General features: G+C 48.1%; 1 protein-coding gene across 2 annotated transcripts in view; it reads left to right on the top strand.

The window, feature by feature from the left end:
* MYLK3 (myosin light chain kinase 3) overlaps positions 1-26,921 on the top strand; it is a 47,005-nt gene that overhangs the window by 9,546 nt on the left and 10,538 nt on the right. Inside the window, exons 1-9 of one of the 2 annotated variants that reach the window (XM_075537305.1) lie at positions 2,024-2,684; positions 9,604-9,685; positions 10,456-10,882; positions 13,724-14,133; positions 16,681-16,786; positions 17,610-17,703; positions 18,244-18,353; positions 19,307-19,448; positions 22,501-22,571. In XM_075537305.1, the coding sequence (XP_075393420.1) occupies positions 2,208-2,684; positions 9,604-9,685; positions 10,456-10,882; positions 13,724-14,133; positions 16,681-16,786; positions 17,610-17,703; positions 18,244-18,353; positions 19,307-19,448; positions 22,501-22,571 (1,919 nt within the window). In that variant the 5' untranslated portion in view covers positions 2,024-2,207. Of the gene's footprint in view, positions 1-2,023; positions 2,685-9,603; positions 9,686-10,455; positions 10,883-13,723; positions 14,134-16,680; positions 16,787-17,609; positions 17,704-18,243; positions 18,354-19,306; positions 19,449-22,500; positions 22,572-26,921 lie in introns of those variants that run through there. The other variant, XM_075537306.1, reaches the window with a different exon arrangement.

Genomic DNA, 26,921 nt, shown 5'->3' with positions numbered 1-26,921 from the left:
CATGCTCAAATGTTCCTGACTGGCTGTAAATTAATTTGTGCTCACACTTATATGAGTTTATGCGCTCTATAAGCCTGAAAGCACGGCGTAGTTTTGGCTTAAAATAGCCAGACAGCAAAGTGTTAAGGTTTTCAACTGATGGAATGAGGCCCACTCACTTTATGGAGATTGATCCGCTTTAGTTAAAGCCAACTGGCTTAACTATAGGTAAATACTTCATAGCAGCATCTAGACTACCATCTGACCCAACAACTGGCCACCATAGTCCAGTCAAGTCAACACAGAACATGAACAATCACAGTTACCTGTGACTTCAAATAGCAAAAGGATGTAAAGATGCTTTTAGATGTCACATTTTTAGGTCAGATTTTATCATCATCATTGCCTTTATCTAGGTTAGTGGAGATTTATGAAGACCTTAAAAAAGCCCCTCCCCTTGACCATGTTTCCAAACTCTGCACACGGTTTTTGGGGACGCCTTTCTCTCAAGTGGGGAGTCGGATCTTTTCCATCATCTCTTCTTAGTCTGGAAGCTCACCGATTGTGAGGATGACGCAGGACCTGGCAGTGTTTGGGTCTGTTGTGCATCAGGTTGCCATGCGTCTGAACAGACTCAATGGCACCGAACAACAACTACCCCTTTGACATTGGCACCGACTATTCCTGAGCGATCTACAAGAGGCCACAAAACCGGACAACTTGGACAGAAATACCTTTCTGGGTCTTACGTCCTGCAGATGAGGGACTGGGGGGAAATGGTGTTTGTGCTCTCCTCGGAGCTCTGTGGTGTCCCCTTGCACTCTGCCTCAGTGTCATCCGGAGCCTCTTGCTTTGGGCTGTTTTATTGAGCACACTGCCAAGCAGTCTACTCTGAGGCATAGTGGCTCTGTAAGACAGGATAGAACTGCCCCCGGGTATCCAAGGCTATAAAGCTCTGTGGGAGCAGAAGCCTTACCTTTCTCTTGGGGAGCAACTAGTGCAGCGGTTCTCAACCTGTGGGTCGCAGCCCCTTTGGAAGGTCGAACGACCCTTTCACAGGGGTCGCCTGATTCATAACAGTAGCAAAATGACAGTGATGAAGTAGCAATGAAAATAATGTTATGGTTGAGAGGTCACCACCACATGAAGAACTATATGAAAGGGTCGAGGCATTAGGAAGGTTGAGAACCACTGAGCTAGTGGGTTCAGAGTGCTGATCCTTTGGTTAGCAGCCTAATGTGTTATTTACGTTTCTGTAAAATTTTTCATTTGAACGGAGGGTTCTGGAGCTCAGAAACAGGAAACCACAAAACCAGCTGCTCCCTAGGGTCCCACTGAATTTGCTTCCATGTACAAAGTGGTGCCCACCCCTGGCATGGTCACAACTGGGGAGAAGAGGGAGCAGCTGGTAAGTGTTCCCCAGAGGACTCCACAAAACCTGTGACCTGCAGGGTGGCACTTGAAGAGGAGCCTGGCCCATTGTCCCTCAGTTTTATTTTTAGGTACAAGTGCCTAGTGACAGAGGGCCTTGTGTAAGGAGGGCCTGCAGACTCCACACAGGCAGCTTAATTAAGTACATGTCTATGGCAACCACTGAGTAAGGACACCAAATTTTTATTTTAATGTGCAAAAACATCCAATTTTTCATTAATGAAAAAAAAATCAGGATTTTTTTGGTATGGTCTCGCCTTTCCTTCTCTTTGGGTCTTGCTTTGTATTGTGAATTGCATGTGTGGTAGGTGGAGACTTACATAGGCAGAGAACTCTCTAGAAAGTCAATGCTTTTCAAGGTCTCCCTTCGTCCTGGAGTCCCAGGAGCCCCTGTTTAGCACCGGTTGACCAGTTGTTGCCTAAAGGTTCCCTTGCTTCTAACCATTCGTTTCAGCCACAGAACCCCTGCCTGCCTTGGCAGATTCTTAAAATATTTGCCCATCAGCAGCCTCTCAGAAAGGAATGTTAAACACTGCCATGATGTCAAAGGGGCCCCGGAGGAGAGGGGCCTGGGCCAAACCCGGCCTGTCACACAGGGCCCGGCAGAGTGGGAGATAAGCGGGCACAGAAAGGAGCTGGTCTCCTGGACTCCCAAGCAACCGGCGACTGAGTGGGCTGGCACTTCAGGGCAAGGCCGTTAGCTCCCCAAAGCGATGAACTTCCAGATCCCACTGAGGAAGTGAGAACCAGGCGTCTGTGGTTTTTCCATTTCTCGACCTTTGTCAGAGCTGCACAGGATGTCAGAAGCCTCCAAGGAGAGTTTAGGGTCTCAGGAGCTGCCGGTGCTGGGCCAGGTGTGCCCAACCACCACGGACCAAAAGCTCAACGCGCTGACTGAGAAGGTTGACAAGCTTTTGCATTGCCAGGAAGACATCGCGGAGAAGCTGCAAGGCGTATGCCTTGGCCTGGGCCACTTGGAGCAAGGCATTCACCGTCTGGAGGCCTCCCAAGGGCCCGGCCTGCCTGGGGCTGGCAGCAGCCCCCGGGCAGACCCCCAGGCCGGGACCCCAGAGGTCCTGGAGCTGGTGAGGGCAGTGCAACAGGACGCTGCCCAGCACAGCACCAGACTGGAAGCCCTCTTCAGGATGGTGGTGGCCGTGGATAAGGCCATCACTTTTTTGGGGGCCATGTTCCAGAACTCGAAGGTGGTGGATTTCCTCACACAAGGGAGTGTACCCTGGAGGAAAGGAAGCCAGACTGAAGGCCCGGAGGAGGTTGGTTGCTGTCTCCCTGCCCTGGTGCCCTTCTGCTTCTGACTGGAAGGTTGGCCCAGGGGGGATGACTGCGGGGTGGGGGTGGGGGGTTATGGCCCCCTTCTGGTGCCTTCTACGTAAGCTATTGGTGGAGAAGAGAGGAGACTTTACAGGGGGGCTTACAGGACACTGACCTGTTGCTCTCCCCCAGGGAAACCCAGAAGTGGGAACCCCGGCTCATAATTCGGGAAAAGCTGCCCGCTGTGTTTCCTGGAGAGCCTGCTACTCCTCTTCTCCAGGGACTTATTTCTGCCCCTTCCCACCTGGGCAGGAGGAAGGTGGGGGTGATCAGGGACCCTGGCAAGACCCTTTCTGCTCAGTAACCTGGAGCGACCTCTTCCCACCTTCCTGTCCCCAACCTTGTGCCCTGCGCCTGGAGTGGGTGGAGTGCGCAGCTGCCCATGGGGATGTGAGTGTTGACAGTGACCCACGAAGAAGGACAGGCGGAATTGGGACCTGGGGGTGGAGGGCAGCATTTCTGTGAGCGGCTGTTCCCGAAGGTTATGTAATCAACCCTGAAGGCTAATGGAAGCTTGGCTGGGAGGTGAGAGGAGGGTGAGTGAGGAGTGCAGACACGACACCCTGTTTGGAAACAGCTCAGTCCTCACCACTGAGCCACACTCAGACGGCCTGGAGCCTCCATTGTAAATCCTAGCAGTTACCAACCAGCCTCGCTCCAGCGATACCATGAAGTATCCTGAGGCTGGCAGCTCCTGAGGCTGGCAGGGGTAAGGCCGGGCCAGAAGTCAACCCACCCTGACTACTACCTGCCCTGTGGGTTTATACAGGGCACACATGCTCAGCCTTAGTTCCCTACTTTCTGAGCCTCCTAAATCGGTGTCCTGCAAGGGAGAAGTGACCCTCTTCTTTGCATTGAGAGTCAATCTCAGCCTCAAACGAATGAGAATCTAACATATGCCTGGCAAGTTATCAGAGTCCCCAAGAGAGGTAACAGTTGGCACAGTTGGCTGATTCAATAGTTGAGTTTAATCAGAGGTACCTCAGAAGAAAGGCCTGGCGAACTACTTCTGAAAAAGTGGTCGTTGGAAAGCCTGTGGAGCACATTCTACTCTGACACACGTGGGCTCATCAGGAATGGGAGTCACGTTAGCAGCAACTTTCCCTTTTGTGTTGTGATTTTGTTTGTTGTTAAAGGGCGTTTCTCTGCCTCCTTCTCCATGGAACCCTCAGCCCCTTTCCCACAGCAACCACGGGGACTAATTTCTCATGAGCCTTCCAGGTATATGAGGAGTCTGCATCTGGGAGTTATAAACACAGCACTTTACATATTACCCCTGTGTTTTAACTCAGATATTAGTTACATCGTCTAGCTCTGATTGTGTTTTCACTCAATATATTTTGGATATCTTTTCACCTTTGTACCTAGAAAGTTTGCCCCATTCATTTTTCTTGTTACAGGTGTTGAGGGCTCCCTTTTCTGGGATGCGTTTTAATTTCTTAAGCAATTTTACATTATTTTTCATCTTTACCTATTATAAACACAGATGCAGTGAATATCCACAGATGAATGTTTTTGACACAAATAGGGTTTTTTTCTAGAAGAGGTAATGCTAAACGATGCTAAGCCAAAGGAACCTCTAAGAAGTTTTCCAGCTGAGTCTCTTTCCAGTGGCCTATGGGAACGCTTGTGGCCTCTGTGTTTTGATTCTTTGCCAGTCTGGTGGATGGAAAATGGGACATTATTGTATATTTATTTTGAATGTCTTAGTTTGAAAATTTTCAAAACAATGAAAGTAGAGAGATCATCATAACAAACCCTGTGAGCCCGTGTTAGTCATTAATCGGCAGCCATGTTGGTTCGTCTCTGCACTCTTCACTTCCTCTCTCCACATTATTTTACAGACCATCTGAGACATTTCTTCCATAAATATTTCAGCACTTGAATCTAAGAGATTAGAAAATTATTTTTAAAAACACACTCACTTGTCATTATCATACCTAACAAGTAAATAATAACTTCCTGCTTCCAAATTATTATTATTCTTATTTCAATTTTGATTATTGGAATCAGGATCCAAATAAGACCTATGCACTGCGATTGATTATATGTCTCTTAAATCTAGATAAATTTTTTTAATTCATAAAAAGTGTTAAATATTTTTACTATAAAAATTCAAATGTTTGAAACTGAGTGTGGTAGTGATTGTACAATCCTGCTTGATGTGATTGAACTATGGAATGGTATGATGTCTGGATTAGCTTCTAATAAAATGGTTTGGAAAAAAAATCAAACATACCGAAAGTATATAGACGGAAATAACTGATGATAGTTTTCATTTGTGTTTCTTTTAAGCAAGTTCAAATTGTACATCTCTCCTGGTTTTAAGAACTTTTGTGGGTTCTTTTTGTTTTGTTTTGTGGCTTTTGTAAACTGCCTACTCAAGTCCTTGTCTCTCTTTTCTATTTTGGCCTTTGGCTCTTATTGATTTGTAAGAGTTGTTTTATTGTTGTTGTTGGGTGCCCACTCATTGTGCCCTTATGCACGATCGTACCAAACACTAGCTGGTCCTGTGTCATCCTCACAGCTGTTGCTCAGTTTGCGTCCACCGTTGCAGCCAGTGGTCGTCCCATCTGGTCGAGAGCCTTTCTCTTTCCCGCTGCCTTTTCACTTTCCCAAGCCGGCCCGTGCAGACGACATGTCCAAAATACGTGAGGTGGACTTTCCTCATCCTTGCTTCTAAGGAGCATTCTGGTGGTACTTTTCCCAAGAGAGATCTGTTCATTCTCCTTGTAGTTATTGTATATTCAATATGCTCAATAATGCCAACTCCGTAATTCAAACGCATCAGCTCTTCTTCTACCTCCTCATTCAGTGCCTAATTTTCACATGCTTATGAGGTGCTTGAAAATACCATGGCTTGCACCTGGCACAACTTAGTCCTCAGCATGGCATCTTTATGTGTTCACACTGCAAAGACATATTGGCAGCAGATTTGTCCAGTGCAATACCTCATGTGATGTCTTGACTGCTGCTTCCATGGGTGTTGATGATCCAAATAAAGTGAAATCGGTGACAACTTCAGCTTTTTCTCTATTTATCATGATGTTGTCTGTCGATTCATCTAGTTGTGAAGATTTTTGTTCCTTTTTTTAGAAATTAAGGTGTAATCCACACTGAAGGCTAGCAAGGTGATGTCATCTGTATTTCACAAATTGTTGATGAGCCTTCCTCCAATTCTGATGTCACATTCTTCCTCATAGCCCAGCTGCTCAGATTATTTGCTCAGCATGTAGACTGAGTAAGTGCAATGAAAGGATACAGCTCTAACACCCACCTTTCTGGATTTTAAACCATCTGTCTCCCCTCGTTCTTCTGTGGATAGGCATCACGTGAGCACACCTAAATATTCTGGAATTACCATTCTTTGTAATGTTATCCATAATGTGTTATCGTCTAGGCAGCCAAATACCTTTGCATAGTCAATTAGACACAAGTAAACATCGTTCTGGGGTTCGCTGCTTGCTGCCAAGCTCCAACAGGCGTCAGCAGTGATGTCCCTTGTTCCAAGGACACGCCTGAATCGGCCTTGAATTTCTGGCAGCTCCTTGTGGATGCATTGTTATAACCATGTAAACAATTACCTTCAGCAAAATTTAACTTGCAAATGAGATTAATGATATTGTTCAATACTTTATATATTCTATGGAGTCACCTTTCTTTAGAATCACCACGAATAGGGCTCCCTTCCAGTTGGTTGGCCAGGTCTTCCACATTCTTTGGCACAGGCGAGCGAGGATCTACCTGACTGCATCAGCTGGATGAAGCATTTCCGTTGTTATCCGTTCATTCCCGAACCCTTGTTGGTGCCGGTGCCTTATAGTGTGTCTGGGACTGCTTTCTTCAAAGCATCAGCTCTTGATCATATACTGCCTAGTGGAATGTTTCAATGCTGACCCATTATTTTTAGTACGGTGACTGTGTATTCCTCCCAACCTTCGAAAATGCTTTCTGCATCATCTGAGTCCTTTAATAGTAATCAAATTAGCTGTCACACATGTTGCAGATGTTTAGGCACTTCTAGATACAGAAAAGGCATAGAACTCTCTATTTCTGAGTCCTTGCAGCATTTCTTTACCATGCAGCTACATTGCACATGATTCATAGCTCTTGTGTTTAACATAATAATCGTATTAGCCATTGTCTACAGCTTTACTTCTAATATATGCTTCTAATATTCCGACAAGCTATCTGCTCCTTATGGACCCATGACATGAAGCTTCTACTTCCGTCCTTGCACGGAGGCCAGGGCTGACCTTGCAGGAAGTCTCCGAGAATGGGCAGTCGGGTTGTTTGTTTTATAACGCATTGTCCGTGCTGAACACCGCCCAGTGTGGAGACTTTACGGAGCTCCTTTCTGCATTTCCTACAGGCGTTCTCCGAGCCCTGCTGGGGCCGTGGGCTAAAGCAGCAGGCTGCGAGCTGCAAGCTCAGCGCCTGAAACCCAGTAGGTGCTCGAGGGAGAGAGAGGAGGTTGTCTGCTCCTGTGAAGCCCTTAAGGGGCAGTTCTACTCTGTCCTACTGGGTCGCTATGAGTCAGAAGCAACTCGATGGCAGTGAGTGTTTAAAGCTTATTTAGACAGCAGGGGCACGGTACTCTTTAGAAACTAAATCCTAGAACCAGTTGTTAAATGTGAAAATTGTGTCAAGACTGGGTGAAGAACTTTCTTGGTTATGCAGTCGTTCTTCATTTGATTGTTAAAATAAGTAGATTATTACGAAAGCCAGGCGCTGCTGCTCTCTCAGGCTCAGGCTCGTCCAGAGGCAGACCCAGTGTTCATGTAGGATGTGTCTTCAGAATGGTGTTAGGGGTTTCTTTCACTTCCTCAGGATGTGCAGGCGAAGGCCAGGATGAGGGGTTGAGCCTGCAGGACTACTGAAGCCAGCTGTGTGTGGTGTGTGTATATGTGTGCGTGTGTGTGTGTGTGTGTTGACTTGCAGGCCTACATGCCTACACTGAAGTCAGAGCGAGAAACAGGATGCTGTGTCCCCACAAGGTCTGCCAAAGGGCGGTCTGTGTGAGTCCCCCTCTACCGCGGGGGAGCGGGGTGTGAAACGGGAGGAGACTTGTGATAAAGCCTCTATTGCCCTTAACCACAGGCCTCAGGACAGAGTTTCAGAAAGAGGCCAAAGCCTCTGGGGCCTCTTGATGAACATGGTGATGACCTTGATAACAGCTGCTGATATCCATTTATTAAGGGCCTGCCACCTGCCAGGCCCTGTGCTGTGGCAAAGGTTGCTCTTCTGGAATCCCAAGGGAAAGAGCAGGTAATAGGATTGAGAGGAGTGCTGAGCCTAGTGCGGGATGAACAGTGGAATGGACCCTCAATCTTGGAGACAGAGCACTAGATGGCCCAGTTTTGAGTGGACTGTTCTAGAGAATTTTGCCATGGTCTTGTCCAGAGTTTTCAAGAGAAAATAAAAGCTTAATTTTTTTTCTAAGCAGTTTTTCTTAAGGTATAACTTACATACAACGAAGTTCACACACACACACACATTTATATACTACATGTATTTTAAATATACCATTTAATCAACGTTTTCTAAAAGGAAACCTTGAATTACAATGTAAAATCTCCTAAATTTTAAACATTAAAAAATTTAAATATTGATAACCACTTAAAAGGATAAAATGCAATAATAAGACAAACTGCACCTCAAGCTGGCTTTGGCTTTGGCTTCTGGGCAACTACTTAAGGCAGGAAAGTCATTTGTCCTTGGGTGGCACAGTTTGCCCTCGTTTACTAAGCTTAAGGTTGGCTGTTCCAACCCCTCTAGCAGTCCCGTGGACGAAAGGTCTGTGATCTGCCTCCATGGAGGTTTTCAGCCAAGAAAACTCACGAAACACAGAGGCCGCCATAAGATGGAATCAACTTGAAGGCAACAAGTTTTGTGGGTTTGTGGCATCTGCCAGTGTCGGTTGGGTTTCAGGCTGTGACAAGTGTAGGAACTTTACTGATCGATGGCTCAAAACCCCCAGGAGCATCAGGGTGATCCAATCAGGGGTTCGTCCATCCAGAATTCTTTGCTAGAGTCACACCCAGACTAGTACCCACAGCATGTGCGCGGACCCCGAAACCATCCAGAGCACTGACTTTGCTCGTGCACGGCCCTGCAGTGGACTCTCTAGCAAATAATTTTGGAGTCCCACGTCTTGGATTATTTACTGTTTACAGATTGAGTAAGTGAAAGCATGCAACTCTGACCCACACAGTATTTCCTTGTTCTGTTCAAATGACTGCGCCTTTTGGCTCAAGTCCAGGCTCTGCATGAGCACAATGAGGTGTCCTGTAATCCCCTTCTTCTCCGTGCCATCCATAGTTTATTACACACACATAATTACATAATGAATAAAACACAAGTAAGTGGCTTTCTGATCTTCTGTGCTTTTAGTCAAGACCCATTTGTTGTCAGCAGTGATATCCCTTGTTCTACATCCTCTTCTGAATCCAGCAAGGCAGACTTGATTGATTGTGGCACTTTCACACAAGCATGCATTTATTTGACTTCAGAATTCAGCTCAAGCCCACAGTTGAGTAGCCACAGCCAACTGATCAGAGTTGCTATTTTAAGATTTTCTTGTCCATCGCCAGCTAAGTCATTTGAGGTCCAGCCTATTGTGTCCCCTTCTGGCCCGGGTCTGCCTTTCTCCTGCACTACTGAGATGCACTGGAAAGAGGTTGGGTTCATAGGGTTGCCATGAGTCAAGAATGGACTTGACAGCCCCTAACAATAGCAACATCGTTGTAAAACTACTCCAGAGAATCCGGGACCTCTGTCTTAAGTGCATGGTAAACGAGTCACAAAGGTTTGTGACCTAAATGATGGTGGTGTTGATAGTGCGTTTGGTTGTTATTTTAGAGCAAAGAGAAAGTGGAAGAGAAGGGAGCAAAAGCAAAGCTCACGCAGAGAACTAGAGGTGTGCAAGCTGGGCTCCGGGAAGGTGAGTGGCCCCATTTGCTTTATTCCAACCCCTACGATAGCTTTACAGTAAAAAACAGCAACCCCATCACCAAAAACACGATTACTGAAAATTTGCTGATGTTTTTCCTCCTGAGAATTTTTCCTATATCCCACCAGATTAATGACTGTATTTTAAAGTCTTCTCCAGGTAGATTACACCACTCACTCCATACTTAGGTTTAATTATTCCACTGTCGTTTAAATTTTGATCATTTCACTAAAATGTTTTTCATTTTAAAATAATGTTTCATAATATTTGCATGGTTCCAAAGTCAAATAGACAAATCAAAGTCTATTCCAAGAGGTCTAGTATTTACCCTTATTCCCTGCACCCTGCCGATTCCTCCCTCCTTGATATTAAATCACTTAAACAGCGTTGGTCCTATCTTTATATTATTTTATTGTAAACACACACGCACACATCTTCCCTTCCTGGACAAACAAAAGCGTCCATTCGTTTCCCCACCTTGCTCTTTCACTCTCAGTAAATCCTGAGGTCACTCCATGGCCAGGAATAGTGAGTGACTGTTTCTTTGTAACTGTTGTGTGACATTCCATTGTGTGGCTATACCATCACTTAGTCAAAAACCCTACCGATGGCCATGTGGGTTGAGTATATGTGGCTATTGGGAACAGGGCTACACTGAATGGCATAGTGCATGTTCTTTGCAATATTGGGAGGGGGGGGTGATCCCTCTCAGTGAGATTGCTTCTTACCAGTGCTTTTTTATCCTGCCTCTCTTTCTGTAGAAAGCCACAAGGCAGACCTACCAGAGGGGGCAGCGGAGCAGCGGCCTCGCATCCACACTGCAGGGACAGGAGCAGACCTCCTCATCCAGGCAGCAGCCTCACCAGGCCAAGCAGATGAAGTCCCTGGCCAAGGCCAAGTGTCCCCTGACCACCTGCTGCTGCCCACAGAGGTGGAAGCCAAAGCGCCTGGGTCAATCAGCAAGAACCCCAGGACTGGCCTGGAATTGCCTGCTACCTCCTGTAGGGTCCTCAGCAACCAGGAAGCTGCATTGGGTGCAGAACGCGGAGCCCTGACCAACAGGCCTGACACTCAGACTGCAGAGAAGGGGCAGAGGCTGAAATCTGGGTCCATCCCTCATCCCCCAGAACTTCTGGGGCCTCCGGTCCAAGCCAGAGCAGCTGATGGCTGTGGGAAAAGGCCTGCAAGGTAAGTGGGGGCGCTTCTCACCTGACAACAGCCCTTCCGTTGGAGCCTGAATGGGTTAAGCATCCACTGCGCACGTTGCTGGTAAGGGCAAGACTGGAGGCGTCAACACTGAAGGGCTTAGATGCTGGGGCCCTCAAACTTTTAAAAATGGGGCCAGTTCGCTGTCCCTCAGACCCGTTGGAGGGCTGGACTATAGTTTAAAAATAAAGTATGAACAAATTCCTATGCACACTGCATATATCTTATTTTGAAGTAAAAAACAAATGGGGCAAAAACACCTGGCGGTCTGGATAAATGTCCTTGGTGGGCCGCATGTGGCCCGCGGGCCATAGTTTGAGGACACCTGTAAGAGCACTCACCTGTTCTCAAATGCCACTCGCTAGAATTACCTAAAGATCTGAAAGAGCACGGATGCCCAGTTTCTGGTTTACTGTCTGCATGACTCAGGCATCCATACTTTTTTCAGAAACTCCACAGGTGATTGCATTGTGGGGAAGGGCTGAAAACCACTAGCTTTTAGGGCAATAATCAGAGTTGGGGGTGCCATTGTCATAGAATGGAGTTCATCAAGCACTGGCCATTTCGTAACCATCGCCATCTCCTGCCGGTCTCACAGCAGCCTCACGAAGCCAGTGTCCTTGCCGTCTCCCTTACTAATGAGGATCTGGGCTCAGAATGCGAGGCACTCACAGAGTGGTGACCTGACTCCAGGTGGCCCAGATTCTGTGCCGGTCACCATGGCACCACCCTGCTTCATCTGGCCAGCACTGAAGTCAGTCCCATATGGATGGCGAGGAGAGGAAGGACAGAGGACCCTGAGATGTGGGGGATCCGTGCAGGCTGGACTATCTAGGAGGACTTTCAGGAGGATTATGTGTTGGGTTCTAAACCTGGCATGTAGAATGTGGCTTCTGGAGCAGATTATGTAGGAGAACCGGGATCCGTAGGTTCCCAAGTCCTCCTTAGCCCTGTGTCTGCCCCAGGGCCAGCACCCATCCTGTCCTCAGGGTGGCACACTGAGGGGTGCTATGTTTCCCAGGCTTCTCTCTGAGGGGCTAGTGCCCTCCTGTGCTGGCCCTGGGGTGCCTTTACGGCTAATGGAGCCTCTCAGGACCTCGGGATGAGACTTGGCGCTGTGTTTGCTCCAGGGCTTGGAACAGATACCTGATCACTCGCCTGCCTTTGTTCGAAAGGAAACGGGAGCCTCCCAGGAGGCCCAACAAGCTGGAGGAATGGATTCCTGGCTGGGGCCCCAGCCAGGGTCTAAATGTGGAATCTGAGGAGGGGGGGTGAACTTCCCATGAACTTGTTCCTGCCATCGAGTTGATCCGGACTCATACCATTCTGTAAGACAGAGTAGAATGGTGCCCTAGGGGCTCCTGTAAATCTTTACAGGAGCAGAAAGCCTCATCTTCCACCTGAAATGAGCTTGTTCTCAAGCCAAACCCACTGCCATGAAGTCGGCTCTGACTCACAGTGACCCTACACTGGGTCCGAGGCTATACATCTTTCCAGGAATAGATAAGCTCATCTTTTTCTACTGGAGGCTGGTGGGTTTGAACCACAGCTTCCTGGACAGCGGCACTAGGGATTCCGGTGAACATTTTAGGGGTCCCCCAAAAAAGCCTGGGGAAAGAGAAAAGGTCTTTACTTCCATTTCAGCCCAGGACTGAATTCCAGGTGGGGCACAGGAAGTAGGGGGCCACTACCTGTCCTGCTAGATGTATGGGTATATTTCTTTCTCTCTTTTTTTTTTGATGTATGGGTATATTTCATAAAATAGATGTGGACACAGGTGCTGGCAATCATAAAATAGATTGGCAGCAGTTGCCTCTGCCGAGTGTCCTGTGGCAGTATCTGGCCTTGGCGAATAAGCGCTGTAATCATTTCGCAGGGCCTGCTGTGGGCATGGCAGGTGAGTGTGGCAACCTGTATCCTTGGAAAGCAACTTTGGCTCCTCAGGTGGCATGGGAATGCATGGCAGTCAGTGCATTAGGGGTTAACTGATAGTCCTTGGGAGAGGCAACCGAGAGGGAAATGCTGTGGTTGCTGACCCTGGACAGTAGTCTTTTCAGCTGACCACTTGAGAGTCCTCCAACATCCAGCTGCAGCAGCTTCCTGTGTCCCTCAATCTGGGACAAGACCTGAGCTAGACTTGGTGTGGCTTGGGTTAGCTGTCACCCTCCCCATACTTCTGTCATCCCTGACCCCTGGGGGGCAGGGGATGGGTCAGTATTGGAGGGACTCTGCTCCTCATGCCCAGTGCTTGGCTGTAGGCAAGCTGCCCAGGCTTTCAGGCCCTCACCCAGGCAGGGACAGGCACTACCCACAGAGGGTCAGCTGCTCTGAGAGGGTGGTTAGCTGTAAGCTACTGGAGGAGGGCATGCTTTAGGAACACTATGTTTGTACTGTCCTCTCTTTGTTGAATTCTTCATCACATCTGTGTGGGGTGCCATCCATGTTTGACAAAAGAGGAAATCAAGTCTGGGCTCGTTCCAGGCTCTCCAGCCACCCTGTGGCAGAGCTAAGACCAGAATTCAGGCCTCCTGCCTCCACACCACTACGCTCACAGTGCAGACACAGGTTTCCAATGACCCCAGAGACATCTCAGAGGCCCATCAATGGAGTCTGAGAGCTGGTGGCATCAGCTGTCTTGGAATCTGGCCCCTGTCTGGTTGGGGATCCAGGTACAACTGGTGGGAGTCTGACTCTTACTACTCTGGCAACCTGACGGGTCCCATAAGACAGATGGACAAACTGGGTCACTAGAGGCTTGAATGTTAGGAATGGCAGCAGCAGATCTGTTCTGACTCCAGAGTCCTTTAAATCTCTCTGCTGTAGGATCTCTGTACATGTGCAGGACACAGATGTTCCCGGGGAGCTGTTTGTGATCCAAGGCAGTGGCCCCATAGCCTCTGTGGAGGCCCTACCAGCGGCTTATGCAGGTGAGCATGACCTCCCAGGGCCCAGGTGCTGCCGGCAGGCCCCTGGGACTGAGCCAGCGAAACAGACTCCCCAGGGAGCCAGTTCCAGTGACGGGAGAGCAAAGGCAAAGGAGAAAGCAGGGCCTAGCGCTAAGTCCGGCATGAAACCAAGCTTGGCCAGAAGGAACCAGGAAGACGATGCAGTGGAGGTCTCCGATTGGCAACAGGACAAAGGCTCTGAGAAGAGCTGCCCAGCAGGGGCCGCGGGGAGAGCTGAAGAAGAGAGGAGGATGCCCCCGAGCACTGATGCTGGCAGCGTGGTCCTGGGTAAGTGAGGGAGGCCCACCTCAGCATGTGCTGTGTATCCCCGGGTGAGTGGGTTTGGAGGGCCTACTCTGGGGCCCTACTGCAGCCTCCTACAGCATTTGTTTGGGACATCCTGCTGGGAGACCATGACACAGGGATGTAGACAGCTAGCCTCTGATGAACTGTTAATAGAGCAGAAGGTGAGCTGAGAGACTCCACCAGGTAGATTTCCCAAAGCCACTCTCTGCCCGAGCTCTGCACCATTGGTATTCTGTGGCCTGAGCTAGCGAGGATCCTTTTCAAAAAGCAAGTACTTTTAACTGGTGTATGTAACCCACTCTTAGCCATTCACACCTAGTGCCCGGCTGCTAACCTAAAGAAGTTCCAGTCTGCCCAGCAGCATCTTCAAAGAAAGGCCTGGTCATCACCTTCTGAGAATTCAACCACTGAAAGCCCCATGGAACAAAGTGTGACTGTAACCCACATGGGCTCACCAGGAGTCAGAATCACCTTGTGCTAACTGATTAGGGCTAATTAGATCTGAAGTAGGGAAGGGGTGGTAAGGACCGCTAACTGCCCCATTGGGATTCATCCACATGGTCTTTAAAAAAATTTTTTTTGGTAATCCACATGTCCTTGTGACCCAAACACCTTCAATCAATCCTCCAGTCCTGAAGGTCACACTTTTGTTGGCCTCAACTCCCATTCTATGTGGCTGCTGAAAGGCTGGATTTGGGCCTCCTGGAAGCCCCTGAGAAGTGGTTACATCTTCTGCAGGTGCCTCCTGGTGGTCTTTGCCACTCGTGCCTGCTCTCCTGGGCTCTGCGTTCCCCTGTCCTTCTGACCTGGAATGACTTGTTCCAAAGGAGGGCATGGGCTTCCCTTAATCACCAGACCAGCCGAGGGAAGACTGCGACTTTCAGTGTCTTTTCTAGAGAGCTGGGTAATGATAATGTTGACATTAACGGGAGTCGCTGCACTGAGCACTGTGTATTTGCACCTGTGCTGCCCCTCAGGCCACGAAGTGGGGACCCACCTGTAGATGAGGAAATCTACCGAGGACAGAGGCACTAGTAAGACACAGTGTACAATCGCAGGGTTAGGAATGGCAGCACCAGGAGCTGACTCTGGCCCCTGGGAGCTGACTCTGGGCCCTGGGAGCTGACTCTGGGCCCTGGGAGCTGACTCTGGCCTCTGGGAGCTGACTCTGGCCTCTAGGAGCTGACTCTGTCCCCCGGGAGTTGACTCTGGCCTCTGGGAGCTGACTCTGGCCTCTGGGAGCTGACTCTGGCCTCTGGCTCCAGGACTTTGTGTGTACATCTCTTGGTGGTACAACTGCTCAGATCAGCAGGCAGTTTTACCATACAGCTTAGCAAACAAGAATTCCAGATTTCAAGTCTCTCATATGCACACCAAGAATCCAGCCGCTCCAAACATTTGCAGAGGCCCAGGGAGAAAATGGTGTTCTATGCGCTGAAACTCCAGGCTGGAGTCTTGCCTTGCAATACAAAAGAATGAGCAACATCTCTCAGAGCAGATTCAGATGTTTACTTTGGGTATCAGAAAATTACTGGCGTTAAACCAAACTCACAGGGAGTAGCATGATATCCTTCTTGCTAGGCATATGGTTTCTGAGGTAGTAGAGTTGTCAGTGGAGCACTCTGATGCTCCCTGTGGTCAGAAGTGAGCAGAGTGCTCCCCACGACAAGTCTCAAACAAATGTCAGCGCAAGCTGTTGACTTCCTGCCTGCGTGTCTTTCAGCCCTGAACAGACATGCTAGATTAGGTCATTGCCTTCTAGACTCTCGTTCATTCCTTTTCTCTGTTTTCATGTAACGTTTCTAGGTATTCATATCACCTCTGAAGGACAAGATTAAAAAAATCAACCCTAAACCATTAAAAAAAAAAAACATCTGTCCAAGTGCTGGATCCCCTGTAGATTCACTGTCCGCTTCTCTTCCCTGACCTGTGCCCAGGATCTGGCCTCTTGTGGGCTGTGTCAACGAGATCTCTTGCCCTCTGAGTTCTGGCTGGAACCAGCAGCCAGGAGATCTGGGGTGTGGAAAGGAGAAAGCAGATGGAGTGCTTATTTCTCCAGCTGCCTTCCTGTGACACCACCCCAACCTGGTAGCCATAACTCTGCTTGTACCTTTAAAAATACTCCCGTTATCCAGCCCTCTTCCGTTACCTGGCTCCTGTGGGCCCACACTGGCCACCCCAGATTCCCTCCTAGATCTCAATCAACAGAAAAGGCACAACACTTTCTGATGACTAACTACACAAGCACTCACTGTCCTCGGTGCCGGGAGACTTGGGTTTGAGTCTTCTGTGCCAATGAGCACACCAGTGAACTTACCTTTCTGAGACTCAGCTTCTTAGCAGAGTTCAATTGTTCAAATGAGATGATTCCTGAGAAAGTGGCTTTAAAATACTGGAGGCTGGTAAGAGGGGCAATGAGCTTGTCACCAGTGAACCAGAACGGTTCAGTGGGCCCGGCAGGGGGGTGGGTGGCTATGGGGTGGGGGCTGTGCGTAGGAAGCTCACCGTCTCTCGTTGCCTCCTGAACAGATGACAGTCCGGCTCCAGCAGCCCCCTTTGAACACCGGGTGGTGGACCTCAAGGAGACCTCAGTCTCAGCTGGGTACACAGTATGTCAGCACGAAGTCTTAGGAGGGTAGGTGGGCCTTCTGTCTGGAGGAGGGTGGGAAGAGGAGGGCTGGGAACAGAAACACCTAGAGCACTGAGCTGGCGTGCTGCTGAATGGTTCCGAGGAGCTAGGTAATCGAGCCAAGGCAGGGTATCCCACTTAGCACGAGAGAGTGGGATCGACCAAACAGAGGACGATGGACTGGATTTTCCTTTAGGCAAAAGGTAGCTCACCAGGTGTGGTGAGGTGTAACTGTATCCTTGAGACAGATATGGAAAGTATATTCTATTGAGTGCAGGAGTGCACACACAGTAAAGGCTGATAGGGTACCCTTTGGGGCAACGGTTCCCAATTTGTGGGTTGTGACCCCTTTGGGGGTCAAACGACCCTTTCACAGGGGTCTCCTGATTCATAACAATAGCAAAATTACAGTTATGAAGTAGCAATGAAAATAATTTATGGTTGGGGGTCACTGCAACATGAGGAACTGTATTAAAGGGTCACGGCATTGGGAAGGTTGAGAATCACTGCTTTAGGGTGTAGAATAGCCCATGGAGGGTAGATGTGAGGTGCAGAATACTGTATTTGGTGTGGGGCGAGGTGGATATTTCCTAGAGTGTGGGACAGTATACGTGATATGGGAGTAAAGATATTATTTTCTAGGTTTCAAAGTGGCCCACAAGGTATGGGGGAGATGATCTGTTCTCAGATTTCAGAATATCCCACATGGCGTGGGGTTGACAACTAGGGTGTCCTCTAGGGTACAGGTTAGCTTGTGGTGTGTGGGTGGATGGCCCTTCACCGTGAGCCTCTTGGGTTCTCAGTTAGCCGTGTCACCATGTTTCTGCAGGGGACGATTTGGCCAGGTCCACCGGTGCACTGAGAAGTCGACTGGCCTCCCCCTGGCAGCCAAGCTCATTAAAGTGAAGAGCCCCAAGGACCGGGTGAGGCATCTTCCCTGAGCCAGCCCTGTCTCCCTGGCCAAGCTCAAGATTTCCATCCCTGCATCCAGGATTGCTTTGAGCCCCACATTAGTCTGATCCCCTGCAAGCTGAGCAGGAAATCTGAGCCGCCTGTTGAGCCCCCTTGCATGACTTCCAGTCTCCAGGCAGCAGGTGGCTTTGCCACCCCTCAGCCCTGAGCTGCCTGTCTACACCCAGGTGTCAGGCGTGGTTCTGCCTTGTGGCCTGTGTGACCCTGAGAAACAAGGCCCTTTCTTTCTCAGACCATGGATTTTCTAGTTGTGAAATGGGTGTCTTTAGACTAAGCTAACTTTTGGTTTGTAAGAACCTGGCTTGGGTGATGTGTCAAAGAGATCTGGTGTGAAATCCAAGGATAGTGTGTGTGTGTGTGTGTGTGTGTGTGTGTGTGTGTGTGCGCGCGCGCATGTGTGCGTGCACGCACGCACACATTCTTGGAGGATCAGCTGGCTCCTCTTCCTGACTTATTGTTTGGAAATTCTCTTTCCCTGCTGGCTGCACCAGGAGGATGTGAAGAATGAGATCAACATCATGAACCAGCTCAGCCACGTGAACCTGATCCAGCTCTATGATGCCTTTGAAAGCAAGAACAGTTTCACCCTCATCATGGAGTAGTGAGTCTTGAGAAATGGGCCGGTGGCTTCCCTTCAGGGCAGGCTTGGGGCCATGTTTCCAGGGAAGGCTCTCCTTCTCTTTTGACCTCGCCCCAGGGTACCCAGGGCCATCTTGTCCCCTCTTCTTAGTTTGGCTACTTGACTTCCTTATGGGGCATGGAAGGCCATCTTGTCACAAACTACTGACCAGCAAAACTGGTCTGATTTTCAGTTTTATGTCAGTCTAGCCTATGCAAATTTTCAAATGTTAAATTATTTGTTAAGCATTAGAAATGAGAAAAATCCAAGTTGAAACCTAGACGTCTGGCTTTTCTTGAACATGTAAAAGATCTAGTAATGATGGGCTGCACTTGCAGCTTGCAGCAATGTGCTAAGCTCACCATGACTGCCCATTTTAGACAGGGCAACCGGCCTCCTAATTGCCACAGTCCCCGCCACTCCCAATTACCCACTAACAGTGAGGCCAAGTGCTCAGAGGCCATGTGCTTTCCAGCTTGTGTTGCTGTTTTCCTCTTGAAGGACTGAAGTGATTCAAATCCTTGTCATGTCTGTCTCTTTCTAAAGTGACAACACAAAATACAGGCCAAGAGAGCTGCTTCAAGAAAACTCTTTTTTCTTACATCTGTCTGATTTTCTCACTTATGTTTCTTACCATGTAGGTGCTAATTGACACCCATAGGCAAGTGGATTGCCATCCTGGTCTATAGTATTGAAAATGAGCCAAGATTTTCAACACCAAACGCAATCTCATCTGCTCTTCCATTTTAATCACTTACCCTAAGAGCTAGGAATGGTCCACAGCAAAGGTCCCGATAAAACCCCAGCTGGCAGGAGCAGCGCCCCTTGAACTTAGGGCACCATTTGAGTTTACTGGGGCACCTTTTATTGGCTCCTAGTCCATTCTCTAAGGATCTTAGTCAGTCTGATGCCTGTCTTTCTTTTTACCCTGGCAGCGTGGATGGGGGCGAACTCTTTGACCGGATCATGGATGAGAAGTGCCACCTAACTGAACTGGATGTGGTCTTATTCATCAAGCAGATTTGTGAAGGCGTGCATTACCTCCATCAGCATTACATCCTGCATCTGGACCTCAAGGTCAGGCTCTGCCCTGGGTATGTAGTGAGGTGGGGACCCAGGCTACTGGGCCTCTGGTGCTCTTACCTCTGAGAGCTTCTGGCTTCCATCCCCAAATCTCTGCCATCTCTCAGATGTGGACTGTCACACTGCCTCTGTGACCCTCAGGTCTCCCAGCTGTAAAATGTGGGTAATTATACCTCTTTAAGGGTTTCTTGAAGATTAAAGTGATAAATTGTGTTTCTTCTTTTTCAAACGTTTTAAGATTAGCTTAAAAATTTTTAAATAGGAATTCAATGATATAAAAAAATACTTACATCTATAAAGTACACAATGAAAGTTCTTCCCAATACAGTCTCTACCCTGAGAGCTTTCTATTGTCAGCAACCTGGCATGAGACACAGACGCACACATGAAGGAGAGAATATTATGCATCTTGTTTTCAAACTTGCTTTTCAGTTAGCAACATGTTAAACATCTTTCTCGAGTGGGTAATGCCTCGGTTCGTGGCTTTGCACGATAAAGAATTCCTGCTGAAGCCCGTTTGTAATCCAAGTGAGCTTTTATGAAGGATGGGAGAAGTTTCCGGTTTTACTGTCTCAGAAGGGTATGCGCTGTCTCAGGGAAGCCGCGCTGGGGCTCACAGCTGGTCATGAGCAACCTTGTGGAACAGTGAACCCACACGTGGGAAACTGAGGCCAGAGAGAGCACTGGGGGAAAGCCTAAGAGAAAAGAGGCTGTGGACCCCGAGTAGTCCCGGGTGGGTTCGTGTGTGCCCGAGAGTGGGAGGGAGACCTCACCCTGACCAGGAGCTGGGTAAAAAGAGAACTGGCCTTCCAGCCACCAGGGAATTTCAAACCTCTGGCTAGGGAGGCGTGGTTGATGGTACTGGTTGACCCCATTGGCTATTTAAGCCCATCTGGGTGATGTCACGGTCCTGAGCCTAGTTTGGAAGGCCCAGGTACACTTCCCAGCTGGCTGGGGGCTTGAATTGCAGCAGCGAGGTTAAGGGGTCCTAATAGGTGTTTAATACCCAACTGCCCATGCAGGCCTGGGAGGGCCTGTACAGGCCCCTGTCCCTATTCTAGCTACCCAACATTTCCTCCTTCTCTTTTTGGATGATTGATATTCCACTGAATGGTTGCCCTAAATAAATCATCTATTCAAAATCCTATTGGTGGGTGTTGAGGTTGTACTCTGTTCTTTAACAGGACTGGTCCTGGGCGTGTCATGCGCCTAACACCCTAAGCATTGTGCTTGGCTGGCAGCAAGTTATTGTTACATGGAACCGTGTCTGTGATATTGAAGTCTGCTGGATCCGCAGAAGAGTGTTTTTCAAGATAGGGGTACACTTCAGTGGCTCACCATGGAAGATGGGGAGTAGGTTGGCTAGCTCTATAGGGGTGTCCTTTCCTCCGGATGGCCATCTTTCCTTCCCCAGTGTTGATTCTCTGGGCATAGCTTTGCATATGTCCACGGTCATCTGGGGATGATAGTGACATTGGCGGGATTCTCTTACAGTCATTCACTGAACTCACGCAACTGGGGCCCACTAATTCAACAATGCTTGAGGACATACTTTCCCTACGAGCAAATTCCAACTGTGGTTTCTCTAGCAGAGTAGTTGCTGAGGTCAGAGTTTGATTTTTGTTCTGAATCCACCGGAGGGCACCTTTCAATTCTTCTGTTTCTAGGTTCTTTCCTGCTCCGGAGCTGGAGTTCCTAAGTTAGTGCCAAAGGTTAGGAACTTGATTACTAATGGAAAGGCTGGCAGTCCGAGCTCTCCCAGAGGTGCTGAAAGTCCTGGTGGCCTGATTCTGAAAGGTCACAGGCTTGAAAATCATATGGAGAAGTTTCATTCTGCACATATGGGGTCACCAGGAGTTGGAAACTGCTTGCCTATAACTGGTTTGCTTCAGGTCTTCTGCAAACTGGCCATCCCACAGTTTAGTCGCTCGTTAAGTCCATGCAGTGCCTCCTAATCGCCACATTGCCTGCTGGTGAGAGCACCCTTAAGCTTAAAAATGTCCAAGCTCTGTTGTCACCCACATTAGCTCCTTGAAATGAGATTTGGCGCTATTTTGTGGTCCACTTCTCCCCCAAGCAAAAACCTCTGCACCAGGGCTCTCGAGCGGGGTCTCGGGACACTGCCGAGCTTCTCTTCATTAGTGACGTCTTGCTCAAGGGTTGGGGACAATAGCTTTGGCGCCATCTCAGCTTGCCTCTCCTGACATGGGAGACCTTTTTACGAGCTGGGGAAGGGTGATTAGGGTGCTGGTGATCTCAACGTGTCCTGCCAAATAAAGTCTCTTCCACGAGTGGAAGTTGGGCAGAAAGCAGTCCCACACTCACACTGTTCAACCACACTCTTACTATTACCCTCAGGCACAGGCAGTTCAGGGCGAGACGAGAAACCCCGCAAGTCTGCTCCTTCAGGGAGGGAGCCTTCACCTTGCTGAGCTGGGAAAGAAGAGGGAAAAGAGCAGTCTTGGTCCAAATATCAGACTTTTCTTACTGTTTTGTTTTTTTTAATATAGAGATTCCCTTGGAATAGATGTTTCCTCGAATCCTGCTTGCCCCCAAGACCATTACCAGAGGGTTTGAGTGTTGCTGTTATTGACTACTGTAGAGTTTTCATCAGTTTCACTGGGACCAAGTCCATGGAACTCCTCATGCCATCCTGCACCTCCCCCTCACACTGTGAACCTGTGCTTAAACTTCACGTTGCCACCTCCATTTAAGAGCATGGCCTTTGCAGACACAAATCTGGCTGTCTGGCTTCTCTTGCGGAATGAGCAGCTCTGGCAACTGGGCCTGCCTTTCTGCCTGGTGACCCACAGCTAGAAATGAGCACCGGCTTCCCCTTGACACTGAGTCCTCCACAGTCCACACCACTCAGATGGCCCCAGCCAGCCCATGTCGTTCATTGCCACTATCTGTCTGACCCCGCAGGGCTTCCTTCAGCCATCCATTCTCCGGGGAACCTGGGCAACAGGTCTGTTGGCAAGTAAGTATGGGAATGCAGACTTCCTAGCTGTTGGTTGTGCTGACCCATCGTCCCTTTCTTTCCCAGCCAGAGAACATACTGTGCGTCAATCAAACAGGACACCAAATTAAGATCATTGACTTTGGGCTGGCCAGAAGGTAAGGGTGGTTTTCTTTGACACATTAACCAAATCCCCTGAGGCCTATTTCTGCTTCCCTTGGCCATGGTTACCCCTGACTCTGTCAATTCTGTGCTTTGGAGACTAATCCAGGTAAACAATCCCACTCAGAGACTTGTAGCTTTCAATTGTACAGACAGGCAGGGGGTGCCTTTGTGCTCTGGGAAATATGGAATTAGTTCTACTTCTGGTCACCTAGTTAAGTAGAAAGGTGGGTATTGGATTCTATGCACTTCCCAGACCTTCTAGAAGGTCTCTGGGGGCCACATGCGTTGGCCTAGGTGATGCATCTGATACCACCTCTACCCTCCAGGAAATGACTGAATTAAGTAGGAAAACATGTCAGTGATGGTGTTGAGTGGTGCTGTGAATAGGTGTTCTGGATCCACTCGGAGTTGGTCGGATCTTCGTAAAATGGTGATGTAATTACAGTACATGTAGGCATAAGGCAGTGCTAAGGCTCATCCGATGAGGGGCACAGGCTTTCAAGCTTCAGTTTAAAAACATTGCATGTAAAACACAATTACACTTAAAGTCCTTTAAATGCATTGTGTAGACCTGTCCAGTCACGTGTGCTTATACATAGTGAGCATTGTGCCCTTGCGCAGGGGACCCGTGCCCAGGGGAACCCCCTGGTGGTGTGGGTTCTTAGCAGTGGCAGTAGGAGGCCCTCGGCATTGGGAGGGCTCCCTCAAACCTGCAGGGGCTTTAGATCCATAGGTATGGCAGCAGTCGCATGCCCATCTTGGAGAACTGTATGTCCATCAAGACCAATGTGTTTATGAAGCGTCCTCTTTTTTGGTAGGTCGTCACACCGAATTTTCAACTCTTCCTAAAGTATTCTTTCACAAACAAAAAATAATTTTTTTGGCATGCTGTGATCCTTATAGGATCCTCTCCTCCATCCTCCACAGCAGCCTTGTTGCTATGGAGGCGGAACTGCATGCCTGAGCTTATCCTCTGTCCTCCACACACCTGCCCTTCCAAGGTGGGATTCAAAGCCAAAATAGAATGCCACTGATCATCACAGTACGTCTAGCTCGCCCTCACCAATAGGTATGGTGAATGTTGTCTGTTTACAGGGGGCGAGAACTGTATTTTTAATGCCCGACATGATGAATGGCGGGTTAGCTTGGGCTATGTCAAGTAGAAAGATAGATCAAGAAGATACAAGTCGACTTCAGATGCACCTACACCTTGAGAATTTAAGCCAGAAAATACAAGGTGTCTGAGGAAGCAGAAGACAGCTGTGCCAATTTTGGAGAGCTATCGGTAGGCAGACAAATAAGGTCTTGCTACAACAATGCCATATGTGTTGTATTAAGATATGGATTATTCTGGCAAGCCTGTGACCATCATTCTGATGTATTTGGGGCTTTTTTGGTTCATATAAGGGTATATCGCAGAGGTGTTATGGAGCGGGGGATTACCCTCTTAGAGTTGAGAAATAAGTTTTTCAGTTTTTCGGTAAATGAAACCTAGGATTGATGAACCTATAGGGATAGCAAGTAGAACAAGGGGAGTGGGGTGGGGGTACAAGGGAGTGGGGGCAATAAAAGGGAGAGGACGTCAAGGTACCCAGGAAGAAAGAGAATGTTTGGGAACTGATTATGGAACAATGGTGCAATTCTGCCTGATGAGATTCAATGATGCAATGACATGATATATGGGTTAACTCCCAAGTAAGAATAAATTGAAAGACCAAACAAACAAACATAGATTCAAGAATGGTTTGGGGGCTCACACTAAATCCCAGCCCCAACTTAAGAACAATTAGTTCTTATATCATGGCCCTGCTTGATACTCGCCTCCAGGAAGGAAACATGGAAGAGACGGGTGTTATTGCAAAATGTGAAGAAATTAGATGGTGCCCGGCTATCAATAGCATCTGGGGTCTTAAAGGTTTGTCTCCAAACAAGCAGTCATCTAAGTGAGATGTCAACTAATTCCACGTGGAAGAAACACACCATCATTAGTCACCTAAGGATTATGAAGCATGTTAATCTGAAGTTGAAGGGAGGGGTTAGGATCAGAGCCTAAAATCTAAGAACCTGGTTTGCAGAAAGCTATGGATGACAGTGGAGCCCAAGATCCACTGGTGGAACTATACAGGAACTAAACCTCCAGTGAACTCTTCTTCTCCACCATTGAGGGACAGGAGGAAAGTGGCCACTGACTGGAGTGCAGTAGTGAGTTGAGAGTTGAGTATAGGTCAAAGGCAGAAAGAAGGATGACTTGAACTATTTAAATTGTCATCAGATCCCCCCTAGGATGCATGCTAGACCTGATCTGCTTTCCAAAATCTTATGTATTTTTAGGTTGTATTGTTTTGTCTGCTTTTGGGTTATTTATGTTAGGGGATAACTCTTGAAGTTGTGGTATATGTGTTTTTATTTTGGGAGTATGGAAACCAGAACTGGTGAACCTATGGAGTCAGCAAGTGGAATAAGGGGCTTGAGGGGAGAGGGACTCACAGGAGGTGGTGGGGTGAAGGGGTGGTGACGTCAAGGGATTGTAGCAAATGTACAATTCTGCTGTATGTGATTGAACTATGGAATGATTTATGTATTAATCCCAATCAATTAAGAAAAAGATACAAGTCTTCCCACAGAGTCTGCTTAAGTAGGAGTAGACCACACCCCTGAGTGGCCTGAGTAAGGAGGCTGCACTCCTTCCTAATCATCTTACAACTGCTGTGCTGGCCTCATCAGGTACAGCACGGAGTTGATTACACTATAAATCACGGGAGAAGCCTCTACTGCCAACCCACTCCGAATCCTTTATGCCAACCAAGTTACCATGAAGCCTAACTATCTCAGCTGGGAAGCCAAGTACTGAGGTCACTACCATAACAACAGAATCAAGTTCATACCATTCCATTGTACCCTCAGTGCACTGTACTTCCTAACCAAAAGAACACTTCTCCACTCCTAACACTTCACAAGTTTTCAATCTATATAAAATATTGCTTAATGACGATGAAATATACAATTTTCCTCTAGTTCTTGAATGCTTCCTCCCCACCACTATCGTGATCCCAGCTCTACCTTACAAATCTGGCTGGACCACAGGATGTACACTGGCACAGATAGGAACTGGAAACACAGGGAATCCAGGACAGATGAATCGCTCAGGACCAGTGGTGAGAGGGGCGATATCAGGAGGGTGGAGGGAAAGTGAGGGAGAAAGGGGGAACAGATTACAAGGTCTACATATAACCTCCTCCCCGGGGGACGGACAGCAGAGAAGTGGGTGAGGGAGATGTCGGATGGTGTAAGATATGACAAGATAATAATAATTTATAAATCATCAAGGGCTCAGGGGGGAGGGGAGGGAGGAGAAAAATGAGGAGCTGATACCAAGGGCTCAAGTAGAAAACAGGTGTTTTGAGAATGATGATGGCAACATCTGTATGAATGTGCTTGACACAATTGATGTATGGGTGGATTGTCATAAGAGTTGTATGATCCCCTAATAAAATGATTACAAATATTACTTAATGGTTTTCCAAATGATGCCTTATAAAATTGAGATGCATTTTATACACTTGTGTGTCTTATGAGAGCGGTGATTCTCAACCTTTTCCATGATCACTCCCCCATGCTACATTCCCCGCTCTCAAGGAGCCTTTGAAAACATTTTTCTTTTCTTAATTGCTGTTCCCCTTCTCCATGCAATTTAATGCATAGGAATACTGGGCATCTGTTAATACATGATGGACCTTTGCAGAGCTAAAAGCCATTGTTTTACCTATTTTTTAGCCCCCAAGGATCAATCTCCAAATAATGCCTGGTAAATCTGGGTGATTCACCCTCATTGAGTATGCATGCAGTGGTGAATACAGTGCACGTCCAGGTGCAGAATGAGTATTTATAGCGAGACACGGAATTAAGAGAAAGAAATGACACTGTAGGCTCCTAGAGTCGGGGTGACTTCTCTGAGCAGCTGGAAGGGGGGAAAAGGAAAGGGTTTTTATTACTTGCAGAGAGTGGTGTGATGGTCAATATTTTCAAGCTACCACATGATGTCACTGAATGTCAAGTTGGGAAGAGACATGTACATTCATTTCTCATGCTCCACTGAGAGCCACATTGCTTGGAGGATAGGCAGTACCAGTAAGTGAGTTATAGGGGCAAAAAAAGTGTGCATAGTTACTGTAACTGGGCAGATGGAGCTGGAAGTGTGAAGGCAGAGAACGTGAAGGCATCAATGAAGAGACCAGAATGTTAGTGTGGTCGTGACATTATCTGTTGTCAACTTGAGACCATTAAGAGTGAAGGGGTGGAGTTTAGCCTGTCAATCGGGTTGCGACTTGATGACCTGATTGGAG

This window comes from Tenrec ecaudatus, chromosome 18, assembly GCF_050624435.1.
Source record: "Tenrec ecaudatus isolate mTenEca1 chromosome 18, mTenEca1.hap1, whole genome shotgun sequence".
In the NCBI taxonomy this organism is placed as follows: Eukaryota; Metazoa; Chordata; class Mammalia; order Afrosoricida; family Tenrecidae; genus Tenrec; species Tenrec ecaudatus.
Note: the sequence above shows the minus strand (reverse complement) of the source record. Positions and strands in the feature narration are given on the sequence as shown.